Consider the following 25,573-nt stretch of genomic DNA (forward strand, 5'->3'; position numbering starts at 1 on the left):
GCATTTGGCACAACATCCGTTATTAAAATGCTATTCAATAACTTGCCCCCAGTGGCACAGTTACGATCGGTCTCGTATTCAAATAGGTGCTCTGATCTCCTGAGTTTCGGTTCTTCCCTACTCCGGTGCAGTCGTCAGGGCAGGACTAGTTAAGTCGGCCTGTGACCTCTTTGCTGGAACAGTCCCGGCTGAGAGCGTTGCACGGATGTGTCGTCACAGGAAAGCAGAACGGCCCTACGATGCATTCATGCACCTCCCCTTCCCCACACCGAGCCTGTAAAGACATTTTTTAAGAGTCATGACACCTATCAGCCCCAGTAGCTCCATAAGGGCCACTCCTAGGGCTTCCGTTTCTGGCTCCACCCCCATCCGTTTCCCGTAGAAGAATTTTTGTCCCCAACGCCGAGCCGTTGCCCCGCCCTCGCCGCTGCCATGGCGGCAGCTCTGCCGCTCTCCAAGGCTGAGTATCTGAAGCGTTACTTGTCTGGAGCAGATGCTGGCCCGGAAGGAGGTCCAGAGTCGGTTCGGAAGCGGCGCAGAAAACGGCCGAAGCCAGGAGGCGCCGGTGGCAAGGGGTGAGTGGACTGATGGGGCATCGCGCTGCCCCTTTGCGCCCTCGGCCGCAGCTCTTCCTCCTCCCCGCCCGCGCGGCGCTGCGAGCGCTGCCGACCCAGGCCCGGCCCCGCTGCTCCCGAGCCGGCTCTTCGCCGCCGCCTGCAGCTCAGACCTCGTCCTCTGAGCAGTGTCTTCCATGCGTTAAGGCCAGCTAGAACTTAGAACTTCCTTACTGTTTTCCCGCCTTTGTAGCCTTGTATCGTCCCTCGAACAGATTGAAAAGTCGTGCCCTGAGAGTAGTAGAACTAATTAAAAGCCCCAGTGATTGCGGTTTTTTTTTTTTAATGTTAGAATTCAAAAATCTGTTTCTGGGGCCTTCAAAGTATTAGGAACTGATCTGGAACCAAAGATCTAAGTCCTGTTATTCTTGCCTACTACTAACAGTAACAACTAATATGGGTACAGTTCCTATCATGTGCCTGGCCTCTTTCTAAAAACTTTGACCATATAACTTTCAGGACATTGTGGTGAAGTAGACATTGTTTTAAATAATATACTTTCCAGGTTCGAAAGAGGGATGTGCTGAGACAGATTTCGGATGCAGTGACTTGGCCACTGGAATCTGGAAAGGTTGGGATAGGAGATCCAACATCAGCCCACAGGACAAAAGAAATTATAGACTTTAGAGCAGCGACCCTAAGTTTAGCAGCTTGCTAAGAAGGTACTATTTTGGATACAAGGTCGAAACTCTGGAAGCTAATCCCGTTCTTATACACCATGCCTTGGGTCTGCTGCTTGCTAAGAGCTTAGCAGCTTAGAGAATATAAAGTGTGGTTCACACCCCTCTATGGGGGAACCATCGTGAGCTGACAGTATTATTCTCATATTTCTACTGAGAAAATTCTGTGGCCCATTGAAGTGGGTAGACTAATTCCCTAATTCCCTCTTTGCCCAAATTTACCTTCATTTGGGACTTCAGCATGACATCAATCTTTGTGGTGTTACTAGTTGAGCCTATATTCAGTTAAGGTATGTGGTAAATTCAGTGTGGTTCTTTTTTTTTTTTTTTTTTTTTAATTTTTCGAGACAGGGTTTCTCTGTGGCTTTTGGAGGCTGTCCTGGAACTAGCTCTTGTAGACCAGACTGGCCTCGAACTCACAGAGATCTGCCTGCCTCTGCCTCTGGAGTGCTGGGATTAAAGGTGTGTACCACCAACGCCCAGCTCAGTGTGGTTCTAAGAAGGAGCAATGCCATTCAGGGAACATGGTTTAAGCTTTGGAACAGCACTAACTGGAATCTGAATCCTAGCAGTGCTACTTTATAGCCTGGGTCATCTTGGGCAAGAGAGTTCACCTCTCTGAGACTCGGAGTCCTAGTGGTCCTGAACACTGCTGTTTGTCTGAAATGGCTGTTGTGATTAAAGATGTAGCATGTGTTCCTGGTTTTTCAAATACCTCTTTGCAGCACAGATCACATCCATTGGATGCCATCATCTTTCAGCAGTTGGTACACTGGTTACTCAAGTCCACAGGTACTTAAGTTCCTCCACACAATGATACAGTATTTGTGGGTAAACTATTCATATCCTCTTTAAATTGTCTCTAGGCTACTTACAAAACCCATTGCAACTTAGGTGGTGTACTGGCTGGATTTGTGTGTCAACTTGACATAAGCTAGAGTCATCAGAGGAAGGAGCCTCAACTGAGGAAATGCCTCCATGAGATCCAGCAGTTAGGCATTTTCTCATTTAGTGATCAATGTGGGAGGGCCCAGCCCATTGTGGGTGGTACCATCTCTGGGCTGGTGGTCCTGGTTCTATAAAAAGCAGGCTGAGCAAGCCATGGGGAACAAGCCAGTAAGTCGCACCCATCATGGTCTCTGCATTAGCTCCTGCCTCCAGGATCCTGCCTGTTTGAGTTCCTTCACTGATGAACAGCAATGTGGAAGTGTAAGCCACTTGGGAGGCAGAGGCAGGTGGATCTCTGAGTCCAAGGCCATCCTGGTCTATGGAGCAAGTTCCGGGATAGCCAGGGCTGTTATATAGAGAAAACCTGTCTTCAAAAACCAAAACCAAAAAACAAAAAGGTGGACAGTGATGGAGTGAACTGACAGTAGGAGTCCATATACACAAAGACTGAGCCATACTTTTGAACTTTAAAAGCCAAAAGGTGAGATGGCCCAATGCTTGCCAACGAGCCTGACAGGCTGAGTTCAATCCTCTGAACCCACATGGTGGAGGGAAACAACTGACTCCTGCAAGTTGTCCTCTGACTTCTATATGTATTCTATGACACACACACACACACACACCCCGTCACACATACACACACGATAAATAAATGCCAAAAAACAATAGGTAAGTGTACATAGGCCTGTGTCCCAGAATGAGTTCTTTTTTGAGGCTTTTATTGTTCTCATCTAGAATGCGGATTGTTGATGATGATGTGGGCTGGGCAGCTATTTCTACCACTAAGCCGGAAAAGGAAGAGGAAGAAGATGGAGATTTGCCTGTGGTATGTTATCTTTTGGAGTCTTGTCAGGACTTTGAAATGATCCAAGCATCTCAGCCTTGACTCCCTGGTGTGGGATAGAGCTAAGCAAGGGAAGAGGTGACTTGTAAAGAGCTGTTCGGCACTGTTTTCATCCATGATGCTTATACAAATGGTTCCCAAAGTAGTGATTTGACTGTGTGCAGGTGTTTCAGCATAAATTGTTTTGAATTTTGATCTTCCAGGCTAGCACTGTTTGGGTCTCATGATGGGCAGTGGAAGTGAATCATGTGATCACAAGGAGAAACAAGTAATTCTCTGCATGTAAGAATGACTGAGACTTAGTTTATTTAGTACCAAACACTGCTTAGTGAACACAGAGGATCTCATTCAATCTTCAGAGCAGTCCTTTGAGTTCTGCTTTTAGAAACAAGGGCATTAAAGGTGGTGGTGGTGCACACCTTTAATCCAGCACTCGGGAGGCAGAGGCAGGAGATTCGACCTCATCACTTCCATTAACTACCCACTTATGTTATTAAATTCTACTGCCACCTCAACTCCATTATAACTTATTACATATATAGCTCCTAACTACCAAAACACCCCCTAGTCTCGGGGTATTCCTCTGTAGCCATAGGAGTTGTATACCTAAATATGTAGTCTACAGAGTGAGTTCTAGGACAGCCAGGGCTACAGAGAGAGATCCTGTTTTAAAAAAAACATGCAAACAAACAAACAAAAGAAAAGAAAGGCATTGAGACTTGAGATACTTTGCCAAAGGTCACACCAAAGCTAAGTGATGGAACTGATGATCTGGGTCTCAGGTCATCCCACATTGAAACCATGTGCCCAGTGCCTGGGGATAGAGCTGAGAAGTAGACTATATGAGGAATGATGGTGGGGACTTGGGGAACAGAAGCACTAGAATTATGACCTGGGTTTGAATTCCACGTTTGCAGTTTGCTAGCCTGTGGTCAATTCACTTCTCCAAGGCACAGTTTGCTGGTCAGTGGCCAGGATTATGGTGAGGATTGAATAAGATAATTGTGAGATAGTGTCTTGCACAGCTGTTCTCTGTAACAACAATTTATTGATGCCAGCCTCTTTGACGGTCTCTCAGTTGGAAAGGGATCAGAGGTCAGAGTTGGGATGGAGGAGAAAAGGTTATATGAGGACAGTTATGTGGGCCCAGTAAAACTAAGAATGTTCTAGCACTCTTCACTGTGGACTGACTTGAAAGGTGAGTTCTCCATCAGGGAGAATTCTGTGAGTGATCGTGATCATTGATTAGGAAGTTTGGAGGTCATCCTTGAACATTCTGTAATTTGGTGTATGGCCAGTAGTTCCCTTTAGTTGGATTCAAGACCTATCATTGTTACTACTCACAGGGAAGGTTTCATAAGGTCCAAAATCTGTGATTAGTGATCGACAAGTTAGGAAGGCAGTGTTCTCACTGTGCATGAAAAATGAAAGTGTAAAGGAATTGAGCTTTTCCCTTACAAGTGGCTGTTGTGTGCCAGCACGATTACTAAAAAGATTTGTAATGATTTTATCTTTGGAGGGAGATTGAATAGTCAGAGAAAGGTCTGCAATTAAGTCATCAAAGTGACAGTGTTCATGGGACAAGAATAGCTGAGCACTACTCCATGTTTCCTTATGGCCACAAGGGTATGTAGACATTGTATGCGCTAGGAACAGGACTGGTTATGGCCCCAGGTTCTTGAGACAAATGCTCCTTGGCCGGATTCTGTGTTTTTTTTCCTTACTGTAGTGTCACTACTCCTGTAGGTGGCTGAGTTTGTGGATGAACGTCCAGAAGAGGTAAAGCAGATGGAGGCCTTTCGCTCCAGTGCCAAATGGAGGCTTCTGGGAGGTGAGTATGAACAGCAGATAAATCTAAGCGTCTCGTTTATAAGGTAGGCCCCTATAAGCCTTGCTTTAGAGCAGTGGCTCTTAACCTGTGGGTCACGACCCCTTTGGGGGTTGCCTATCAGATATTGTATTATTGCTATTAGATTATTTCATATTATAAATTACATTATAGATATTTACAAAATTGCAGTTGTGAAGTAGCAAGAAATAATTTTATGGTTGGGGGTCATCATAGCATAGTATTAAAGGGTCACAGCATTAGGAAGCTTGAGGACCACTGCTCTAGAGGAATGCATAGTTTGTTTTATTGTCAGTGATTGTGAAATATATGGTGGGGAAAAGGTGTCAAGGCTTTGGAGGAGGATGTGGAGTTAGAGGCTGACTTGTCAGAACAACTGTTTAGAAGACTTTTAGACCCATTCCTCCCTGGTCCACAACAGGGAGCAGTTGGTAGATAGCAGGACCTTGGGAGGAGTTTATAAGAAACAGAGGAAGAGCACGGAGGCCCAGGCTTCCCACTGTTTTGAAATGAAGCAACTCACAGGAGTCAGGGCCCAGTTTTGTCCTTTTGGTTTATGTCTGTTTCCTCTTCTGACTTTTCATAAACAAGGCTCTCCTATCTCCCACTCCCCACTTCTTTTTCTTTTCTTTTAAACTTGAGACAAGGTTTCACAGTCCAGGCCACTGTACTTGGGTCTTACTTCTTGAGGCCTATTTAACTACAGAATATTCCTAGTGCTTGCTCAATTCTCAAACACAAGTGATGAAAGAATTGGCTCCTAACTGGGATTTGTCTTCCTGTGTTAGCCTCCGTGCCATTAGGCTCACTACCCTGCAGCTCTGATGGAAAAGATTGCGATACAGAAATGCCACTGCACCACAGATCAGTGATTATTCCCTCAGTTTCGGTACATTACCTTGTCACTTAGTTTCATGTGTGAAAATTTTATTCTCGTGACTACTTTATCAGAATTCCTTTCAGTCTGACCCATTATTTTGTGCCTTATGGTTGTTGTCCTGTCTTTTGCATTACTTGTCTGAGAGAGAGACAGAGAGAGAGTGCTTGTACTTCCTTGTCTGCATGTCTAAGAAGTCTCCCAAATGCACATGCCCCCTGTACATAGCCCTTTTTCTTCTGCCTTATTCTCACTACTCTGCCTCAATTTGTTACTAGAGATATCCGCTCTGAAGCCCACCCTCCCTCCCTCCCTTTTTATACATGGGATTGATTGGCCTCATGCATTAGATTCATTGTCCATTTCCTCACTGGTGTCAGTCTGGTCAGATAGGCTGTTCCCCAAAGTGAAGGAGAGTTGATTTGGTTTGAATTATCTGTTTAATAAGAATTCATCAGGTCCTGCCTACCTTTTATTTTTATCTGGGCTGTGGAGCTCTGATGGCAAGTAATAGAGAGGAGGAACTGGAATCTAGAAATGCCCCAGTTGCCAGGACATTTTATCTGCTTTGCCTCTGCAAGTCTACGCTCTTAAACAGCACGTTTCTCCTCAGTGGCATATTTATAAAGATTGCCCATGGACTGCAGAGTCACACAGGTTTAGCTCTAGAGAGTTACCTCACCACCAATTAGCAGTATGACTTTGGCAGTTTACTTGATTCTCTGTGTCAGTGACTTCTTCTATAAAGGGGGACTAGTGAGACTTGAGAAAATTGAGTGATCTGTATAAAGCATTGCTATGCAGTAGATAACAGTTATGCTTGATTTTTCTTTCTTTCTTTTTTTTTTTTCCTATTGATTTCCCTCCTTAAAGGGGAAGCGTAATGACATGGATTAAATGCTTAGTACGTTTCATTTTGATGTGTGCAGGTTTAGTCACTGTGCCTTTTGGAAAAGGAGTGAGCACACCTGTAAATGATCTAGGCTGCATAGCAACAGGAATCACTGGAAAAGGAACTGGATTGGGAATGAAGTGACTGGGGTTGGGGTATGTCTCCTCTTAGTAATGGTGACCATAGGGAATTCCCAGAACCTTTTTTTCATGTCTATTAGACGAAATCACCTGCCTTGATTACTGTAGGTCTTGGGAGGCAAATGAGAGGAGTTACTCTTTAGGTTGTCTGAGAGTGCTGGTTTGCTGCCCCTAAACACAAGAGCTGGGTAGACCTTATGGGCTTTTCGAGTAGTTGAGAGATGTGTGTTTTAGAGACATGTTTTTAAACTGAGTGAGATGTGGACAAAGCACTGGTGGGGATCTGACTGTTTGTTTTTGTGTTTAGACCACAGTGAAGATGGACATTTCCATCATGATGACCAAGATCCATCTCCTCCTAGGAGAGTTCATCGTGACACTCCAGATCCATCTTCTCCTAGGAGGGCCCATCATGACACCCCAGATCCATCTCCCAGGAGGACCTGTCATGACACCCCGGATCCATCTCCTAGGAGAGCCCATCATGATACCCCAGATCCATCTCCTCCCAGGAGGGCCCATCATGATACACCAGATCCATCTCCCAGGAGGGCCCGTAATGATACACCAGATCCATCTCCCAGGAGGGCCCGTAATGATACCCCAGATCCATCTCCCAGGAAGGCCCGTCATGATACACCAGATCCATCTCCTCCCAGGAGGGCCCGTAATGATACACCAGATCCATCTCCTCCCAGGAGGGCCCGTCATGATACCCCAGATCCATCTCCCCCAAGGAGATCCCGTCATGACTCAGACACATCTCCTCCCAGAAGGGTCCACCATGACTCAGCTACTTCTCCTCCCAGGAAGTCTCATCGTAATTCTTCAAGTGTATCTCCTAGGAGAGGTCATCATGGTTCCTCAGATATCTCTTCCCCAAGAAGGGCCCATAACCACTCTCCTGACACACCCCAACATAGGAGGACTGTTGATCCTTCAGACCCACAGCATCTCAGGAGGCCCCGTCATGACTCCCCTGATTTGGAACTGCCCAGAACCAAAAGCAGTAAAGCTGCAGAAAGATCCTGTAATAAGACTGTACACCAGAGGGGCCAAGAACCCTCTCACCCGTCAGTCTCCAAGAACAGCAAGTACGGGCGTGACTCTGACCTTTCTCCACGGAAATGGCAAGCAAAAGCTCATGTTGGAGCTAAGAAGCAGCTGGATCCTAAAGGTGAGCGTATAGCTGTGTGTAAGAGCTTCATCCCTGAGTATGAGAATGAGTTTCTTTGGAAACATTTTAAAACATGAGAGGCTAGGCTTAGAGTTGAAAAATTACAGGGGCAGGGAGGCAAGTTTTTATGTGCTTTTGCTTACCCTTCCTACCCCATACCCCATAAAAAGGCACTGATGGGGCAGGCGAGGTGGCTCAGTGGGTAAAAGCATTTTCTGTACCAGTGCACTGAAAGGACAAAACTGACTCTGATCTCCATACGTGGGCGCCTGCACTCACATACACACAGAGTAATAATAAATAAAAATGAGAAATCCTGTGTGCGTTGCAAAAGCTTCAGAATGTACAGAAACATATAGACACAGGAAAAGTCTCACAAAATTGTGTCATTTAGACACCATCATTGTTCAAGTTGTAGCCAGTGGCTTTAGGTACTTTCTGGCATACATGCTAGGTGTAGTTGAGCCTGGCTGTGCAAAACATGCATGTTGCATGTGTAATCTTGCTTGCCCCTTCCACTCAATAGTTTTTCCTGGGTTATAGGTGTCTTTATGTTATTATGATTTTTTTTTTTTTTAAAAACCTCTTTATGTTACATGAATTGACTTAGCCATTTCCCTGAGATTGCATGCTTTGGATTACTTCTAGCTTTGCTCTTAGGATATTTGACAACCATCCTGTTGGAACAACTATGGGTTGTTTCTTATCTTAGATCTTTTGGGGATTTAGTTGATAGGTTCCTAGAAAGCTGAGCAGTTGTTTGCTAGGTCAGAATGTTTGGCCATTGCTGTAACCTTGGTAACTACTACAGGGCTGCTTTTCAGTAAGTGAACAGTGACACAGTTATCTAGAACAGGCCTATGCAGAAAGTTTCTTACTCCTTCATTTGCCCTAGCTGCTGTTTTAATTTTAAAATTAAATTACTTTGTTTTTCTTGAGTCTGAGAACATCCAGGCTTTCTTGTCTCTGCCATACCGCAGAGGACTGACTCCAAGCTCTTCTGCTGGTTCTGGACAGGTTGGCAGTATAGATGAGTGTCTGAAATCTCACATGCTTTTCAAAGTCACCAGACACTGGTGGCCCAGAAACAGAGCCACTGACTTTGTTCTTCTCCATGTCACCTATGCTTGTGTTTTGGTTAGTTATGTTTTTTTCATAGGATGACTAAGTAGACACTGTACCCCAGTTTGGTAAGTTCTTATAAACATTCTTCTGATGGGGTTAATTTATTCTCCCTCCCTCTCCCCTGTGCTGGGAACCAGAACCCGGGCCTGACATACTAGGTTCACTTTACTCCTGAACCATCACAGCTCACATCCTTAATGCATTCTTTAATCCCTAGGTTCTCTTAACCACAGGAGATTTCATATAAACACTTTCCCTGGGAAACAGCAAGTCACACTTTGATGGCTCCTTTCTACCTAGGTGTCTGCCAAAAATCCTCTGATTCAGATCTCTCTCCTCCACGGCAAAAACAAAATTCAGGACACCAGGACTCTGATTCAGATCTGTCACCACCACGGAATAGACAGAGACACCGGAGCGCTGACTCTGACCTCTCTCCGCCCCGGAGAAGACAAAGGACCAAATCTTCTGATTCTGATCTCTCTCCTCCTCGAAGGAGTCCCCGTCCCGGGAAGAAGGTAGGGATTTCCAGGACTTGTGTCTTTATCAGAGTGACTCCTCCCTTCTAGCTTTACAGACACTAAAAAGATTGCCACCAGAGAGTCAGGATGCGGTGCAGTAAATCTGAGTTAAAAGCACTTCTGGAACTTTCTCTCTGAAGGCAGCATGTCTCTGGCTCATCTGAGCAGAGGCTTGAGGATGCCTTGTCCAGATGCTTGAAGGTTCTAAGACTTTACAGATACTGCACAAAATGATGCTCAGAATGTCTTGGATTATGGACTGTTATGGATTTCTAGTTTTGGATCAGGAGTGCCCAGCTTGTGCCAGATTTCCCAGGATGCTCCTGCCTTTTATAGCCTTGTAATGCCACAAGTCTCAGTATCTCCAGAAAGCCTCCCTGTTTTTAATTTTTTGTTGTGAGTGGCTGGCCTTGAACTTCTGACCTGCCTGCGTCTTCCCACCTGATAGGACAGCAGGTCCTAATAATAAGCTGAGGCTGAGTGCAGTTGGGAGCACAGAACCCCAACTATGATTTAAAACCAATTATAGTTTTAAATCCTACTCTGCTGCTTACTATCTGTGAGACTGGGCAAGAAACTTGATTTCTTTAATCCTCAGCTTCCTTCTTTGTGAAATGTGCATAAGTGAGTTCAAGGCCAGCCTGTACTGTATGGGACCCTATCTTTTATGTATTTATTTATTTTGTGAGACAGGGTTTCTTTGTGGCTGGCTGTCATGGAACTAGCTCTGTAGACTGGGCTGGCTTCGACCTTACAGAGATCCACCTGCCTCTGCCTCTGGAGTGCTGGGATTAAAGGCGTGCACCACCTCTGCCTGGCTGGGACCCTATCTTAAAAAGAGAAAGAAAACATGCACATTCTTAGCCCCTGCTTTTATGTGTTGTGTGTTTGTGTTTGTGTTTACTTTAAAATTTGATAGTATATAGTATTTCATGCGATTAGAGATTTCTCTCCTATGGTGTGAGCCTATGGTCAATAATGAGAATATGAAACCAGAGGTTTTGGTTTGATTATTGATGATGATCAGACATACATGCAGCTGGCTGCCTCCTGTTTCACTGACATTGGCTGTTGCCTCTTCTCTTGGACAGGCTGTACACACATGTATTCCTCTTCTCTTGCACAGACTGCTCACATGTATTCCTCTTCTCTTGCACAGGCTGCACACATGTATTCCGGAGCAAAAACTGGGTTGGTAACTGATGTTCAGCGGGAGCATCAAGAACTCAAAAAACAGGACCAAGACACCACGACCCTTGGAGGTACAAACATGAGCATTCGGGGGCTTCGTTTGGCTCATGTAGCTCTCTGTCTTTTCTGTTTTTAAGTGTGGCATGTTGTATTTGCTAGCTGAAACTTTTCACTGCTTCCGTGTCTATGCTCTAATTTTTGTTTTTAAGTTTTTTTAAGACAGGGTTTCTCTGTGTAGCTTTGGAGCCTGTTCTGGAACTAGCTCCTGTAGACCAGGCTGGTCTTGAACTCACAGAGATCCGTCTGCCTCTGCCTCCCGAGTGCTGGGAGTAAAGGTGTGCACCACCACTACCCAGCTCCTGCTCTGGTTTTTGTGCATAGTCCAAGTGCTTCTTTCCCTTCCCGTGTGTGTATGTTAGACATACTGCAGACTTTTCACCAGCACCAAGATCTCAGGCAGCTGCTTCAAGTACTGGAGTGTTATTAGATTGTGATGCCTGGTGTTTATCTTAAAAATGTGATTTCCCTTCATAGCCCAGTTTGAATTTGCTGAAACTGTATTCCGAGACAAGTCTGGTCGTAAGAGGAATTTGAAGCTGGAGCGCCTGGAGCAGAGGAGAAAAGCGGAGAAGGATTCAGAGAGAGATGAGCTATATGCCCAGTGGGGGAAAGGGTAAGGGCGCCCTGAGCGAGGTGCTGAGTCTCCTGAGAGACCAGTTGAGATTCTGGGCTTTTTACCTTATTAGTTAGCCTCTGCTGCTACAAAGAGGGAGTTCTCCAGAGTAGCATTGTGATCCCTCAGTGTAGGAGGAAGTTGTCAACAAGGATGCTTTTTTGCCCAGGCTTGCCCAGAGCCGGCAACAGCAGCAGAATGTAGAGGATGCAATGAAGGAGATGCAGAAGCCTCTGGCCCGCTATATTGATGATGAAGATCTGGATCGGATGTTGAGAGAACAAGAAAGAGAGGGGGACCCAATGGCCAACTTCATTAAGAAGAACAAGGCTAAGGAGAATAAGCAAAAGAAAGGTGAGACTTGGAGTTGCTGGAGCTGGAGATGGTTGAAGAGAGAGTTGTCAGAGGGATATACATAGCTTCCCACAGAGGAGGCTGCCCACACAACTGTAATGCCTGTTGAAAGTTTGGGTTCAAAACAGTAGGCACTCTCATGAAGAATTTTCTCCCATTGCCATCCAGCTCTGAATCAAATTATGTCAGTAGCTAATTTCTTTTTTCTCATTTCTGTCTTTAGTGAGACCTCGATACAGTGGTCCTGCACCTCCTCCCAATAGATTCAATATCTGGCCTGGATACCGCTGGGATGGAGTGGACAGGTAGGTGTGATTCCTCTTGCTTTCTTGCTTTGTCTTCTCTTCTGCCTGACTTTCTTTCTTTTCTTTCTTTCTTTCTTTCTTTCTTTCTTTCTTTCTTTCTTTCTTTTTTTCTTTTTTGAGACAGGGTTTCTCTTTGTAGCCTTGACTGTCCTAGAACTCGATCTGTAGGCTGGCATCAAACTCACAGAGACCCGCCTGCCTCTGCCTTATGAGTACTGGGATTAAAGCTTTGCACTACCACTGCCCAGCCTTCTTCTGCCCTGGTCTTAACTTTTCTTCTCTGTTTTTCTTTCCACCTTTCCTTTGGTCTTTGTTTTTTTTTGTTGTTTTTTTTTCCAGATATCTGATATCGTTTAAAATACCATTTATCACTATACTATATACAATATTTATGCTGCTTGATGTGGTGTCCTGTGGTCTTTGTTTTTGAGAGTGTCTCACTACATACCCAGGCTGACCTCCAACTCATGCACCACGTCTTCAAACATTAGTCATGGTTAGTATTTTCTAAGGGTTAGAGGACAGGTGAGGCTTGTGTGCTGGAGCCCTCTCTGAGTTGTGTCTTCAACATTAGTTCTCTTTGCTGTCCTAGGAGGAAGTCCCTGGTAATCTCTCAGCCCTGCCACCTCATCTGGTTACTCACTAGTGTCTCACTTGTATACTCAAGCTTCCTGACTGTCAGGACAGCTTTTGCCTAGGGTCTTCCCTTGCCCACACTGAACATTAGCGTTTAGTGTCATGATTTCCAAAGTTTTAAATCTCAGGACCTTTTATGCTCTGTGCTAGTGTTTTGGCTCTGTGAGTAAAGGCATTTGTTGCCAAGCCTAATGATGTGAGTGCAAGTCTTGTTCTCTTTCCTCCACACACTAATTTGAGTGTGGGTGTGGGTGTGGGTGTGTGTGTACGCACCTGTATGAACAAATAGATAATTTTAAAAGAATTTTAAAATTCTGTTGAGGATTCCAAGAAGTTTTTGTTTTGTGGATTATATATTTATAGTCACTATATTTAAAATTATTATTATTTTTTTTCCGAGACAGGGTTTCTCTGTGTATCTTTGGAGCCTATCCTGGCACTCGCTCTGGAGACCAGGCTGGCCTCGAACTCACAGAAATCCGCCTGCCTCTGCCTCCCGAGTGCTGGGATTAAAGGTGTGTGCCACCAACGCCCAGCCAAAAATTAAAATATATTTTAAAAGCACTTATTCACTATATAAAATAGTAAAGCTTCTATATGCTAATATAGTTACTGTTACTTTTAATGAAAAGCAGTTATTTTCTAAAAAAAAAAAAACCAGAAGGAGAGAATTGATTTAACTTTTTGTAAATATAATAGACAACTGGGTTCTGAATTTGTGTATTGTGATGTGTTTAGCTGGGGTGCAGGAACAAAGTACAGCCTGCCATATCACCAGCAGAAAAGGGAGGTGCGACAGAAAGAACAAGCTAGCTCCTTTAAGGCTGTTATGTGGGTCTGAAACATGTAAAGAACTTTTGATACTTTTGCATTAAAACTTATGATTATTGTGCCCCCCCCCCCCTTGAGACAGGGTCTCTCTGTAGTCTTGGCGCTCACCTGGCTCTCACTTATTATAGACCAGGTTGGCCTTGAACTCATGGAGATCTACCTGCCAAGTCCTGGGGTTAAAGGCATGTGCCACCATGTCAGCATAATTCATGGTCTCCCTACCCTCCCACCCCTCTTAAATTTATTTTTGCGTGTGGTTGTTTTGCCTGCATGTATGTCTGTGCAGGAAGAATGCTTGGCAGCCAGAAGAAGGCGCCCCTGGGACTGGAATTACAGCACAGTGCTGGGACAAGAGCAGCCAGTGCTCTTAATCCCCGAGCCCTGTCTCCAGCCTATAGTCTTTTTTATATTTTGCATCTTTTACCCTTGCGTGGTATTATTTCATATATTGGTCATTTGTAACACGTAGGTTTGCAGAGTTTTGCAGACCTTCCAGATGTTGACATGTTTTCATTATGCACCATCAGAAAATCACTTGGGTAGTATATTGAGAAAGTTCTCTGAAATACGTGATTTTGCTTAGAATATTTTCTTATTCTTTTGGTTCTGCCTTGTGACTATTGCACTTGATATACACTCTGCAATTACTTGGGATGATGGCACTTTATAAAATCTGTTAGGCTAAGGTGGCACTAGAGTTTCCAAAGCCCTGATATCTTAGTTGTTTTTTGTCATTTGCTATCAGTTGTGTTTTGTCTCAGCTGGTTTGCCTCTAGAATTCCCATTTGATGGCTCGCATGTCTCCACTGAGAGTTCCCATCTGCTCACCCATTTAGAGACAGCTTTCTGGAATCTAAATGGTGTTTTGATTGCACATTCAATTTACAGGATTGGTTTCTGTAACCAATCCCCTTCCTCCCTCCCTCCCTCCCCTCCTCCTCCCTCCCTCCCTCCCTTCCTCCCTCCTTCCCTCCCACCTCCCTCCCCCTCCCTCTTCCCCCCCTCCTCCTCCTTCTCCCTCCCTCTTTCCCTCTGTTTTTGGGATAGGATCTCGTTCTGTAGGTCAGTGTGGTTTAGAACTGGCTATGTAGCCCAGGCTGGCCTGAGTTCAAGGTCCTCCTACCATAGACTCCTGAATGTTGAATATGCATGCTGGTGACACCATAACTGCCTAACAATTTTTCTTTTTGAGTATGTGTTATTTTCCTGTTGGTTTATGTGTTAGATCTTTTCTTTGTGAGTGATGTATTGTAGAGATTTGGATTTTGTTATATTACTCTGTTGATTTTTAGTCTATTGAAATCCTGTCTCCCCTGCAGTGGACACTTAACACCTCTCACCTTGCCTCTGGCTGCTGCACAGGCTGGTGGGATGCCCTGTGTGCATGCATATAGTGATTCACCAAAGCTCAGTGTGACATGGTTCCAGATCTGTAGTCTGACTCAAGCTAGTGTGTCCAGTGTTGTGGGGGAGTCCTCTGCCCATGCACAGTGAGGTGCCTCAGATGCCGCTGACACCTACAGAGCTTACTCCTCTACATCTGCTCCCCTCTTGTGCTCTCCAGCCCGTGAGGTGGCATCCTCAATTACTAACTGGCGAGGCATGCTGACCCCCTCCTTTAGCTGTGACTGGTCAGCAAAAACCCTACTGATTTTGCCTCTCATGTGGTCCCTGTTGCCATCCTTGGTATCACAGCTTTCATCTGTTGCACCAGCCTCTGTAACTTTCTTATATCCCTCTCCAGAGCAGTCTCTTGAAATGCAGTTTTCACCTGTCTTTCCCTAATGGAACCCCCCACCACGCCATGTCCTAAGCTTGCTGGGATCTGGCCTCTGCCTGTCTCTCCAGTGTTGACTTGTGGCCTCTCCCTTTGTCACACTCTAGGCTCTGGCCTCACCAGTGAGCCCTGCCCAGGACAGGGCTCTTGTTTCTGTGCCCGTGCTTTCAGACATGGCTTGGGAGCCATTTCCACAAAGTAACTTGCTCAGTCCTTCCTGATTCTTTGCCACACACTGTCCCCCACCCCCACATCTGTCTGTGCCACTTGTCTGAGTTTGTCAGGACAGGTGCTGTCTCACACAGCCATGACTTTCATAGCACTGATATCCAGTGAGAACTCAGCTATGGTTAATGGAGGGTTAAATTACGGAGCCTGTGGACATCAGCCAAGAGTGAGTTGAGTTTTTGTTTTTATACTGTGTATTGAGCTTAGGCCTGACACATGCTAGGCAGGGTCTCTATCTCTTCTACTAAGTTATATACGCAGCCTTCATTTTATTATTTTTTCCAGACAGGGTTTCTTTCTCTGTGTATAACTCACTCTGTAGGCCAGGTTGGCCTTGAACTCACACAGATCCACCTGCCTCTGCCTCCCGAGTGCTGGGATTCACCATCATGCCCAGCTACTTACTATTTTTCTGTGGCAAAGCTTCATGAAGTTAATTCAGGCTGACCTTGAACTAACTCTGTAGCCCATGCAGGCCTTGAACTTGTGATCTTCCTTCTCAGCCTTTGGAATATCTGGGATTTCAGGCCTAGCTGTATGGAGCCTTTGTAGAGAATAGTGGAGGTTTGAAGTAGTTGTCTAAGGGTGGGAGATGAGTCTGAACAAGGCCTGAGAAGGGGTTCATTTGTATGTCTTGTTGTTTGATTTGATTGCATATGGTTTAGATAGTTTCCCTGAGTAACTTTCCTTTCTATTTTAAAATAAACATTCAGGGTTCTGGCTGACTAGAACTTCTCTTTTGATTGCAGATCCAATGGCTTTGAACAGAAGCGTTTTGCCAGGCTCGCCAGCAAGAAAGCTGTGGAGGAGCTTGCTTACAAGTGGAGTGTTGAGGACATGTAACTTCTCCAAGGCTCTGTGGTGGTGGTAGCACAGACAGCCTGACTTCCAGCTCTAATGGGTTGTCTTGCTAATAGACAGACCAGCAACTCACCGTCAGTTCTGACCTTTGGACTAGCCACCTAACCTTAGCTGTGTCCATGTTGTCTGTGGCTGGCTTTGGCAGGACACAGTGACTTCTTTATCCCAGGGTTTGTTCTTAGCCAGCACTTTCCCTTTTATTTTTAAAAATAAACATATATTTATTTTTTTGTAATCACTTTCTAACTGGGTATTCTGCGTGGGAAAGAATTCCAGCAAATATTGAACTCTTGGGGTCTTGGGAGTATTAGTGATTGGTGTTTTCATTAATTTAGCAAGCTGTGCAAATCAGAATTGAGCGTTAACTCGGGTTCAGGAATGCTGGAACATGGTGTGTGATAAGGTAGTGAAGGTTACATGTTAGTGGGAAAGGTGGCTACTGAGGCTCAGAAACCGCTTTTTAAATGCACAACAATGAAGTGGGATCCATGTCACTCAGTCATAAAGGATGAAGTGTAGTGCGGTGAAGCTACATCATGGCTCATATGGGGGCCCTGGTTTTGTGACCCCAACAAGTAATAAAATCTGGTAGGAGTAAGTGATGGGTTGTACTCCAATGTGAAGACAGAGCTCAACCCACAGCTGTGATTGCTTTGCCTGCTACATAATGCAGGGTTCTCCTTGCAGCAAAGCTGGCCATGTCAGAGTTAAAGATGCCTTCAGAGCCTATAACAGTGATGAGGGACTGTATATGTGGAGGATCGACTGGATGACAGAACTCTACAAATCAGGAAGGAAAAGACAACTGTGAAAACAGGAGAAATAGATAATATAGATAGCCAGTAAGTGTATCCCCTCACTCCCAGTTAACTAAATGCACATTACACCATTTTGTACTCTGCAGATATTAGTGTGGCCAAAACAGCTCTCGTGGTGAACAGAAACTCAGTGTCAGCTGGTGTCGCCTGAGGGCTGCAGATGGACAGCACGTACAGAAGGAAGACTGGAAGCAGAGTGGTCTTGGAAGGGTGGGTGGGCAGTGGTGCTGTGCTGCTGGAAGCTGACTCTGGGGGGTCCTTTGCTAGCAGTGTGACCTGTGAGCTGCTTAACTGCTCTGTACCTTCTGTGAAATAGAAAAGTACCTACCTCATGGGTTTCTGTGAGTTTAAAACTGCCAGCCATACAGTGAATGTCACAAATTTCTTAGCTGTTAGTATCATTGTCTTCATTAGCATCAAGTGTGGTAGCCAGCTTCCAGGGTGGCTCTTTTGGTCCCTGCTCTCTGGTATCCAAGCCCTTGGGTAGTGCCCTCCCAGAGTAAATAGGGCTAGCTTGTTTCACCAATAGGATGTGTCAGAGCCATGTGACTTCTGAAAGTTCATGAAAGACATGGATGCACTGCCCTCTTGGATGGCTTGGCGTGGAAAAAGATGATCTCTCTGTGGATACTCCAGCAGCCCTCCAGGGGGCCATGTGAAGACAGAGGCCTTCCCCAGGCCAGCAGCAACTGGAAGCGGCCTGAGCAGGCCTTAGGGGCAGCCCTCATCTGTAACTTGACTGAAGCCTGCAAGAGCAGAGCCACTAGCTCTAGCTCTGGGACTGAAGCTGTGATAATAGATATTTAGTGTTTTCTTAAAAACAAAACAAAAAACCCTGTAGCATCGTGTGTTTCAACACATCATGGAGCTGTGCAGCCATCAGCTGTGCAGTACTTGTTATCTTGTGTATACTGGAAGTTTGTGTCCATTCCTGGTCACTCTTCACTTCCCCGACTACCTCTGCCATGGACAACTCCTGGCTTACATCTCACCTCCGGGGATTTGCTACTTTGACATTGATGTAATTTGAGTACAACTGTTATCTAACATGGGGCTTTTTGTGTCTGGATTCTTTCATGTCACATGTTTCTAAGCTCTGTCTGTGTTGTGACATCCATTTTTTTCTTTTTGTCTGAATATTTCTTTTCTTTCTTTTTTTTTTTTTTCTTTTTTTTTGAGATTGAGTCAGGGTTTTTCAATGGAGCTTTGTAGACCAGGCTGGCCTCAAACTCACAGAGATCGGCCTGCCTCTGCCTCCTGAATTAAAGGCATGTGCCGCTGCCACCCAGTTTGACTGAATATTTCTATGTGTGTTTATTGCATACATTTTAATGATGATTTGATGGTTGCAAAGTGTTGCCACTTTTGTTATAAATATTGCTGCTATGAATAATCAATATACAAGGATATTGGGTGGGTGACTTTATTTTTTCTAGAGATAATGTATTTATGTATGTGTGCATATATATCCACACACAGACTTAGAAGTGAGATCATTAAGTTACGGGACTTAATGTTAAGTTAATATTAATATTAAGTTAAGACTCCATGTTTTAACTTGTCGAGGAACTGCCAGATATCTTCCCAAGAGTATATGAGAGTTTTCTCTGCATCCTTGTCTGTACTTCTGTTTTTGTTACAGCTATCCTGGTGGGTGGAAGGTGGTAAATCTGTGATTTTGATTTTCATAATGGCTAATGATTTTGAGTGTCTATATCTTTATGTTAATTATGGGACCTTGCCTATTTTTCATGTATATAAAGACCCTGTATATGTATATACACATGCAAATCATATGTGTATGAATATATGTATATGTACTGTCTTAGGGTTTCTATTGCTCTGAAGAGACATTATGACCATGACAACTCTTATAAAGGAACACATTTAATTGGGGTGGCTTACATTTTCAGAGGTTTATCATCATGGCAGACATGGTGGCATGCAGGCAGACATGATGCTGGAGAAGGAGTTGAGAGTTCTGTATCCTGATCCACAGGCAGCAGGAAGAAACTGTGACCCTGGGCATAGCTTGAGCATAGGAGACCTCAAAGCCTGTCCCCACAGTGACACACTTCCTCCAACAAGGCCACATCTCCCAATAGTGCCACTCCCTTTGGGGGCCATTTTTTTTCACACCACTGCATGTACACTTCCTTCTGTGCTCCCTTCCTCCCCCCTCCCTCCCTCCCTCTCTCTCTTGAGATGGTCTTGCTATATGGCTCTGGCTGTCCTGGAGTTTACGATGTAGACCAGGCTGGCCTTGAATTCATGCCTGCCTTGCCTTCTGAGTGCTGGGATTAAAGGTGTGCCACCACACTTGGCTTGTACATCTTTTCATGTAAAGAATTATTTCTGGAGTGTTGGGAGTATGGCTCAGTGGTAGAATGTTAACCTAGCTTGTGCCAGGTGTAAGCCCTGTGTTCAATACCCCAAACTACAGTAATAAAGTAGATTTCATATTTTGGTAACCAGTTCCTCACCAGATATATAATTCTCATCTGTGAGTTATTGTCAGTGCTACAACCCCTGAGGAAAGTAGTTGGCATGGGGGCGGGGGACAAACATTAATTTGCTATACAGCATTGGATATGTAAGCAGAACATGATGGCTGGTGACTGTAATCCTAGCACTGTGAGATGCCTGTAGGAGGACCAGGATCATAGGCTAGCCTGGACTATGGGAGACCTTCCTGCAAAAACAAGCAAACATGCACATGAGAGTAGTTTCATTCCTGGCCATGTCCTTTAGAGGAACTTGTATGAACTAGTTCCATATACGAACATATAAGAATATGTATAGATGGGATCAGTATGTGTAGCAGAAATCAAGAAATAAAGTAATGTAAGTACCTATTCCTAGGGGAACTGATAGGTACAAATTCATATGCTGGAATACTGGTTTTTTTTTTGTTTGTTTTGTTTTTAATGTCAGGCGCCAGTGAGATGGTCCAGTGATTAATAGCACTTGCTATAAAGCCTGACAACCTGAGCTTGTTCCCTGGAACCCACATGGTGGGAAGAACCTCTGTACACTCACATGCATACCTGCTTATAAACACACACACAAAATGTAACTTAAAAAAGAGCATTGAAGGCAGCCTGGGGTGGCAAGAAGTGCCCCACCCACCCTGTGACTGGTGCCACTACAAGGAACAAGTATGTGATGGAGAGATGAAAGAGAGCACACAGTGGAGAGATGGGAGAGAGAGAGAAACAGAGTGGAAGGAAGCATGTCGTGATCTTCTTCACACATTCTGGTGGCTCTACTTCAGTTGGGAACTGCGTGACCACCAAAGGCCATGTGGATGTCTATGGTCTAAGCTGCCAGCTGAAACCATGTTGATGTTCAGTGCCTTGCTGGGCTAGCCCTTCCCCTCGCCACCCACAGCACTTGGGAAAGCTGTCCCCTCCCCTCACTGGCTCACTGGACATTGTGCAGCGGTGTAGGCAGCGGCATGGAGGGGGTGGCAGGTGGAGACCCAGACTGACCGACTCAGCTACTACACAGGCCCACCTTCAGGGCTTTGAGTTGGCCCACCCCAGCACCTACCCCATCTATGAGCTGCTGGATCCTGTGAAGGGCCTGGTCCAGGGGACCCATAGCTACGTGATCTCCATGACGGGTCAATGCCAGAATATCTGAGAGGAGTCTTGGTGAGGATCCAATACTGATGGTGTACCAGAAGCCAGAGGCCTTGAAGAACCAAACCAACGACTCATTGCAATGAACATTCATTTACAAGTAAAGCTGTCTGGGCACAAGGGTATGCTGTGTGACACACCGAAACTCCCAACGTTACTATGATGAACTAATATGTGATGGAAAGACAGGAAAGATGGAGGAGCGGAGTAGTGTTAAGTACAGCAGAATTGGAGACGTGAGAGCTGTGATTGGATTGAGAGAAGACAGCAATTGATATAGGAACAGATTGTTGCCTACAGGGGGTGGGCGGCTTGATGAGTTTTGTTGTTTCGGGAGGTTTTTTTCGCACTGACACTCCAAGACTGCCAATAAAGTTAAACCTTGAATCAGAAGACAAAGCCAACATTTAAGCTGGCCAGAATTAGCCATAGAGGTTTTGGAGGACCGAGATAGGTGGGCACAGGAAGTAGGGAGGGGTTTAGAAAGATGTGTGAGCTTTTTAAAGAGAGGCAGGGTCAGCTGATCGTTTCTCTGTCACTCTTTGAATCTATCAGGTATCTGATTCCTGAGTTTTTGTTTTTGTTTTTGTTTTTTTTTCTTTAATAGAACAATGTAAGTAATCGCTTCATCTGGCGTCTAATGTGTGGTGAGATCACGGGGCCCTTTCTCCGCATGCCCCTGCGAGCCACTGGCTTTTTGTGCCAGGGGATTTCCTGTTGTGGTCTACCTGGATGCTGTGCACCCCGGCCCCAAATGCTACACTGTTGAAGCTGCTTTCGAGTTCTATAGCCGGATCTAGCTGTTGACCCCTGGCTCTGTCATTCTGGCGGCTTCCGTGCCCTTCCCACCACGCAGATTTCTCCTGCATGTCCTCCATCCAGGTGGCTTGCTTCCTTTCCTTGTGTGTTACCAGCTTTCCCTGGACCCCCTCCCCAGGCCACAGCCATGCGAGCTGGGCTGCCTCAGCACCAGCTTGAGTTTCTGCTGCTGCCGTGGCCACATACCCTCTGCTCCCAACTATACATGCAAACAATGCAGGTGCCCTCAGCCTAGCCTGCTCAGTGCTTCTGCAGCCTGGCTGCCTGGGCATCATCCCCCGCAGCTGAGCAGCTGGCTAAACCCGCCCCCAGCTCTGCCATTGCCATAGTCACTGTGAACAAACTGAAAAGTCATCAACTCTGGTGAGAAACCTGGGAATTCTTAAGGAGGGAAATAAGGGTTTTGTTTTGTTTTGTTTTTTTAGTCTTCCGTACGTCAAGAATGGGGAACAATATTACTATGCAGGGAGTTAGGACTCTGTATGGTTCCACAATGGATGGTGTGAAATTGGAAAAAAATAAATGACATAGCTGGGATTGACATAATGTTGCTTGTAATTATTATCATTTTGGTAATTCATGTTTTATCCTTTAAAAAGTGGTTTGGTATCTGTGCCAAATATGGAAAAGTGAGTTATAGGATAAAAGCTTTAGAAAACCCTACCAATGAAACCAAGTATTCGCACACAGACAAAGGAATTTAGAGCAGAACCTACTGCATCATGTCATAATGAAAGGTTATTAGAAAACCAACCTTAAAATTAAGGTTAATTCTAGTTACCATACAAGAATGACCATAGGCATCCCCAAGGCTATGTAGAAGTTAACTGGGATCCTGTAAAAGTTTTAGATTTGAAGAGATTTAAAGAGGCAGTCATTTCAAAAGAGCTTGCAGTAATTTTTTTTTGGGGGCGTGGGAGAAAGTAGCAACAAATATCCCCAAAGCAAGAGATTTCAGTTTATAAAAAGAATTAATTGTATTCTTCCTTGCATTGTAACACTAATTTCTGGAGCTCCTACATTCTATACTGATGCAAATAAAAGAGGAAAAGCAGGTTATGTCAGGAAAAATAAGCAAAGTGGCTCAAAGCCCTTATAATTCTGTTCAAAAGTCAGAACTATATGCTATTCTTACGGTATTATTAGATTTTCCAGACACTCTTAATATATTACTGACTCTCAATATACATAAAGAATTGTTTTAAATATTGAATCCCCTGAACTTATTCCAGTTGATTCAGAATTAATTTTGTTATTTATTGAACTACAACAAGTAATCAAAAATAGAACTCACCACCCACCCCCCCACACACACACCAGATACCTTACAGATCTACCAGGCCCTTTAGCACAAGGTAATGATGAAATTGATCAGCTAGTGGAAGTGTTAGACCCCCCTCCCCCCGAAAACTCAAGTATCTGGGGTCCCAGGCCACATTCGCGGTCACCCCAATCACCAGGCGGATTCGAGAGCTTGCTGCAAACTGCACGAGGCTTTATTGTAATTTAACGAGCTAACCCCATGTCAGCTCGGGTCTTTCACGCACCCGCCCTGGCGGATGGCCAGAAAAGACGGCTCCTAGGGGCTCCCGAAAGATCTTATAGGGCAGCGTAAGGGGCGTGTCTAGGGGTACGCACAGGCTCAGGTGTGCCTCCAGGCTTGGAGGGCTTGCCCTGTGTTGATTGGTCAACTGGTTGTTATGGCCCACAGGCCCTCCCAGGGTGGTTGCTATGCTTTGTGCGTCGTTGCTGTGCGCTTGTCCGTAAAGCACACCCAGGGTCGTAAAGCATAGCGCCACCAGCTAACTTCTGATTGGTTCCTTGTCACGAGACAGGCATCTGACTTTCTAGTGTCTAGAACAAGGTCATAGAAGCACATGTTCGACCATTATGGCTGCCGAAAGGGAAGCTGGTTCCTTCAGAAGGAACCTCAAGATTTCATAAGAAACACTAAGTTAGTAGCAAGGATTTGAAGAAACAGTTTTTTTTTTTTTTCTTTTCTTATGTGTGTGGGGGCGGGTTGTGGTGAAGGAACCAGCTTCCTTTTGGCAGCCATTACAGCCAAACACATGCTTGCCATAAACCTGCCTTGGTCACGTAGAGGTCAGATGCCTGTCTCGTGACAAGGAACCCATCAGAAGTTAGTCACTAGAAAGTCAGGTGCCTGTCTCGTGACAAGGAACCAATCAGAAGTTAGCTGGTGACGCTATGCTTTACGACCCTGGGTGTGCTTTACGGACAAGCGCACGACAATGACGTAGAGAGCATAGCAACCACCCTGGGAGGGCCTATGAGCCATAACAACCAGTTGACCAATCAACACAGGGCAAGCCCTCCAAGCCTGGAGGCACACCAATCGTGAGCCTGTGCGTACCCCTAGACACTCCCCTTACGCTGCCCTATAAGATCTTTTGGGAGACCCAAGGAGCCGTCTTTTTTTAGCCGTCTGCCATGGCGGGTGGGTGAAAGACCCGAGCTAACATGGGGTTAGCTCGTAAAACTACAATAAAGCCTCATGCAGTTTGCATCAAGCTTTCGCCTCCATTCTGTGTTTGGGGTGGCCGCCGTCCTGGACTAAGATTCTGAAAGCCTCAGCTTTCTGAGGGTCTAACATTTTGGGGGCTCGTCCTGGATTTGCGACCACCCCTCACCTGAGTGGAGTCGATCTTGGAGGTAAGTGGGTACCCTGTATTGTCTGTGTCTTTGTGTTTTTGTGCCGGCTGAAATCTGGTTCTGTGCTTTGCAGTCGCTCGTGTCTCGGGAAGAGACAAGAGCTCTGGTCTCGGGAGGAGACAGAATGTGATCAGTAGACGTGCTTGGGAAATCACCGACTGCCACCCTGGAAGACGTTCCAGGAAGTCTGTGGGAACCTCAGGGACGCTTGGGAGATTCCCGTCTGGGAGCCGGTGAGGGTACGGTAGTTCTCCTGGATTGGGGAAGTTATCCGTCCTCCCGGCCGTCTGTATTTCTGGAATGGTTTTGTCTGTCTAGGTGGAGACAGACATCTGATAGTTTTTGTCTGTGTCTTGGGTGTTGTTTTGTCTTATCTGTGACTTTGATGATGGGACTGACTGTAACCAACCCCCCTCAGTCTGACTTTTGACCATTGGATGGACGTTAAGGACCATAGTTAGTCAGTTAAAGTTACAGCACCCTCTTTCGTTGAGTCATGTGGCGCCACACTAGGTAACTTTATCTTCCAGTCTTTGTTTCTGTATGGTTTCTGTACAAGAATTGTTTAGGGCAGAGGTTCGGATGACAGCTTCTGCAGTCTGTAGGAGCGGGACTTGGTAGGACCAAGTTGCTTGGTCCATCTGTAAGGGGACCCAAGCGGGTCGCCCAATTTGTAGGACAGGGGCTTGCTGGGAGCAAGTCGCCTGGTCCGTCTGTAAGGGGACCCAAGCGGGTCGCCCAATTTGTAGGACAGGGGCTTGCTGGGAGCAAGTCGCCTGGTCCGTCTGTAAGGGGACCCAAGCGGGTCGCCCAATCTGTAAGGACAGGGACTTGGTGGGAGCAAGTTGCCTGCTCCATCTGTAAGGGGACCCAAGCGGGTCGCCCAATCTGTAAGGACAGGGACTTGGTGGGAGCAAATTGCCTGCTCCATCTGTAAGGGGATCCAAGCGGGTCGCCCAATCTGTAAAAGAGGTACTTGTTGGAATCAAGTCATCTAAAATTCCAAATAGGACCCTAGTCTGTGTTACTGTACTGTCTGTCCATGTTTCACATTTGTGTTATATGTTTCTTAAGCATCTCTTTCTGTCCCTGCTCT

The 25,573-nt window shown here is 45.5% G+C and overlaps 1 protein-coding gene across 1 annotated transcript; it reads left to right on the forward strand.

Annotated features, from left to right (window-relative positions):
* Nucleotides 1–317: 317 nt before the first annotated feature.
* Bud13 (BUD13 homolog) lies at nucleotides 318–16,769 on the forward strand. The gene is made up of 10 exons (XM_027412059.2): nucleotides 318–575; nucleotides 2,978–3,068; nucleotides 4,833–4,917; nucleotides 7,152–8,021; nucleotides 9,447–9,664; nucleotides 10,827–10,929; nucleotides 11,393–11,531; nucleotides 11,701–11,885; nucleotides 12,109–12,190; nucleotides 16,412–16,769. The coding sequence occupies exons 1-10, from the start codon at nucleotides 433–435 to the stop codon at nucleotides 16,503–16,505; spliced, it is 2,010 nt and encodes a 669-aa protein (XP_027267860.1). The 5' UTR covers nucleotides 318–432; the 3' UTR covers nucleotides 16,506–16,769.
* Nucleotides 16,770–25,573: the final 8,804 nt, after the last annotated feature.

The sequence above is a fragment of the Cricetulus griseus genome, chromosome 4 (genome assembly GCF_003668045.3).
Source record: "Cricetulus griseus strain 17A/GY chromosome 4, alternate assembly CriGri-PICRH-1.0, whole genome shotgun sequence".
Lineage (NCBI taxonomy): Eukaryota > Metazoa > Chordata > Mammalia > Rodentia > Cricetidae > Cricetulus > Cricetulus griseus.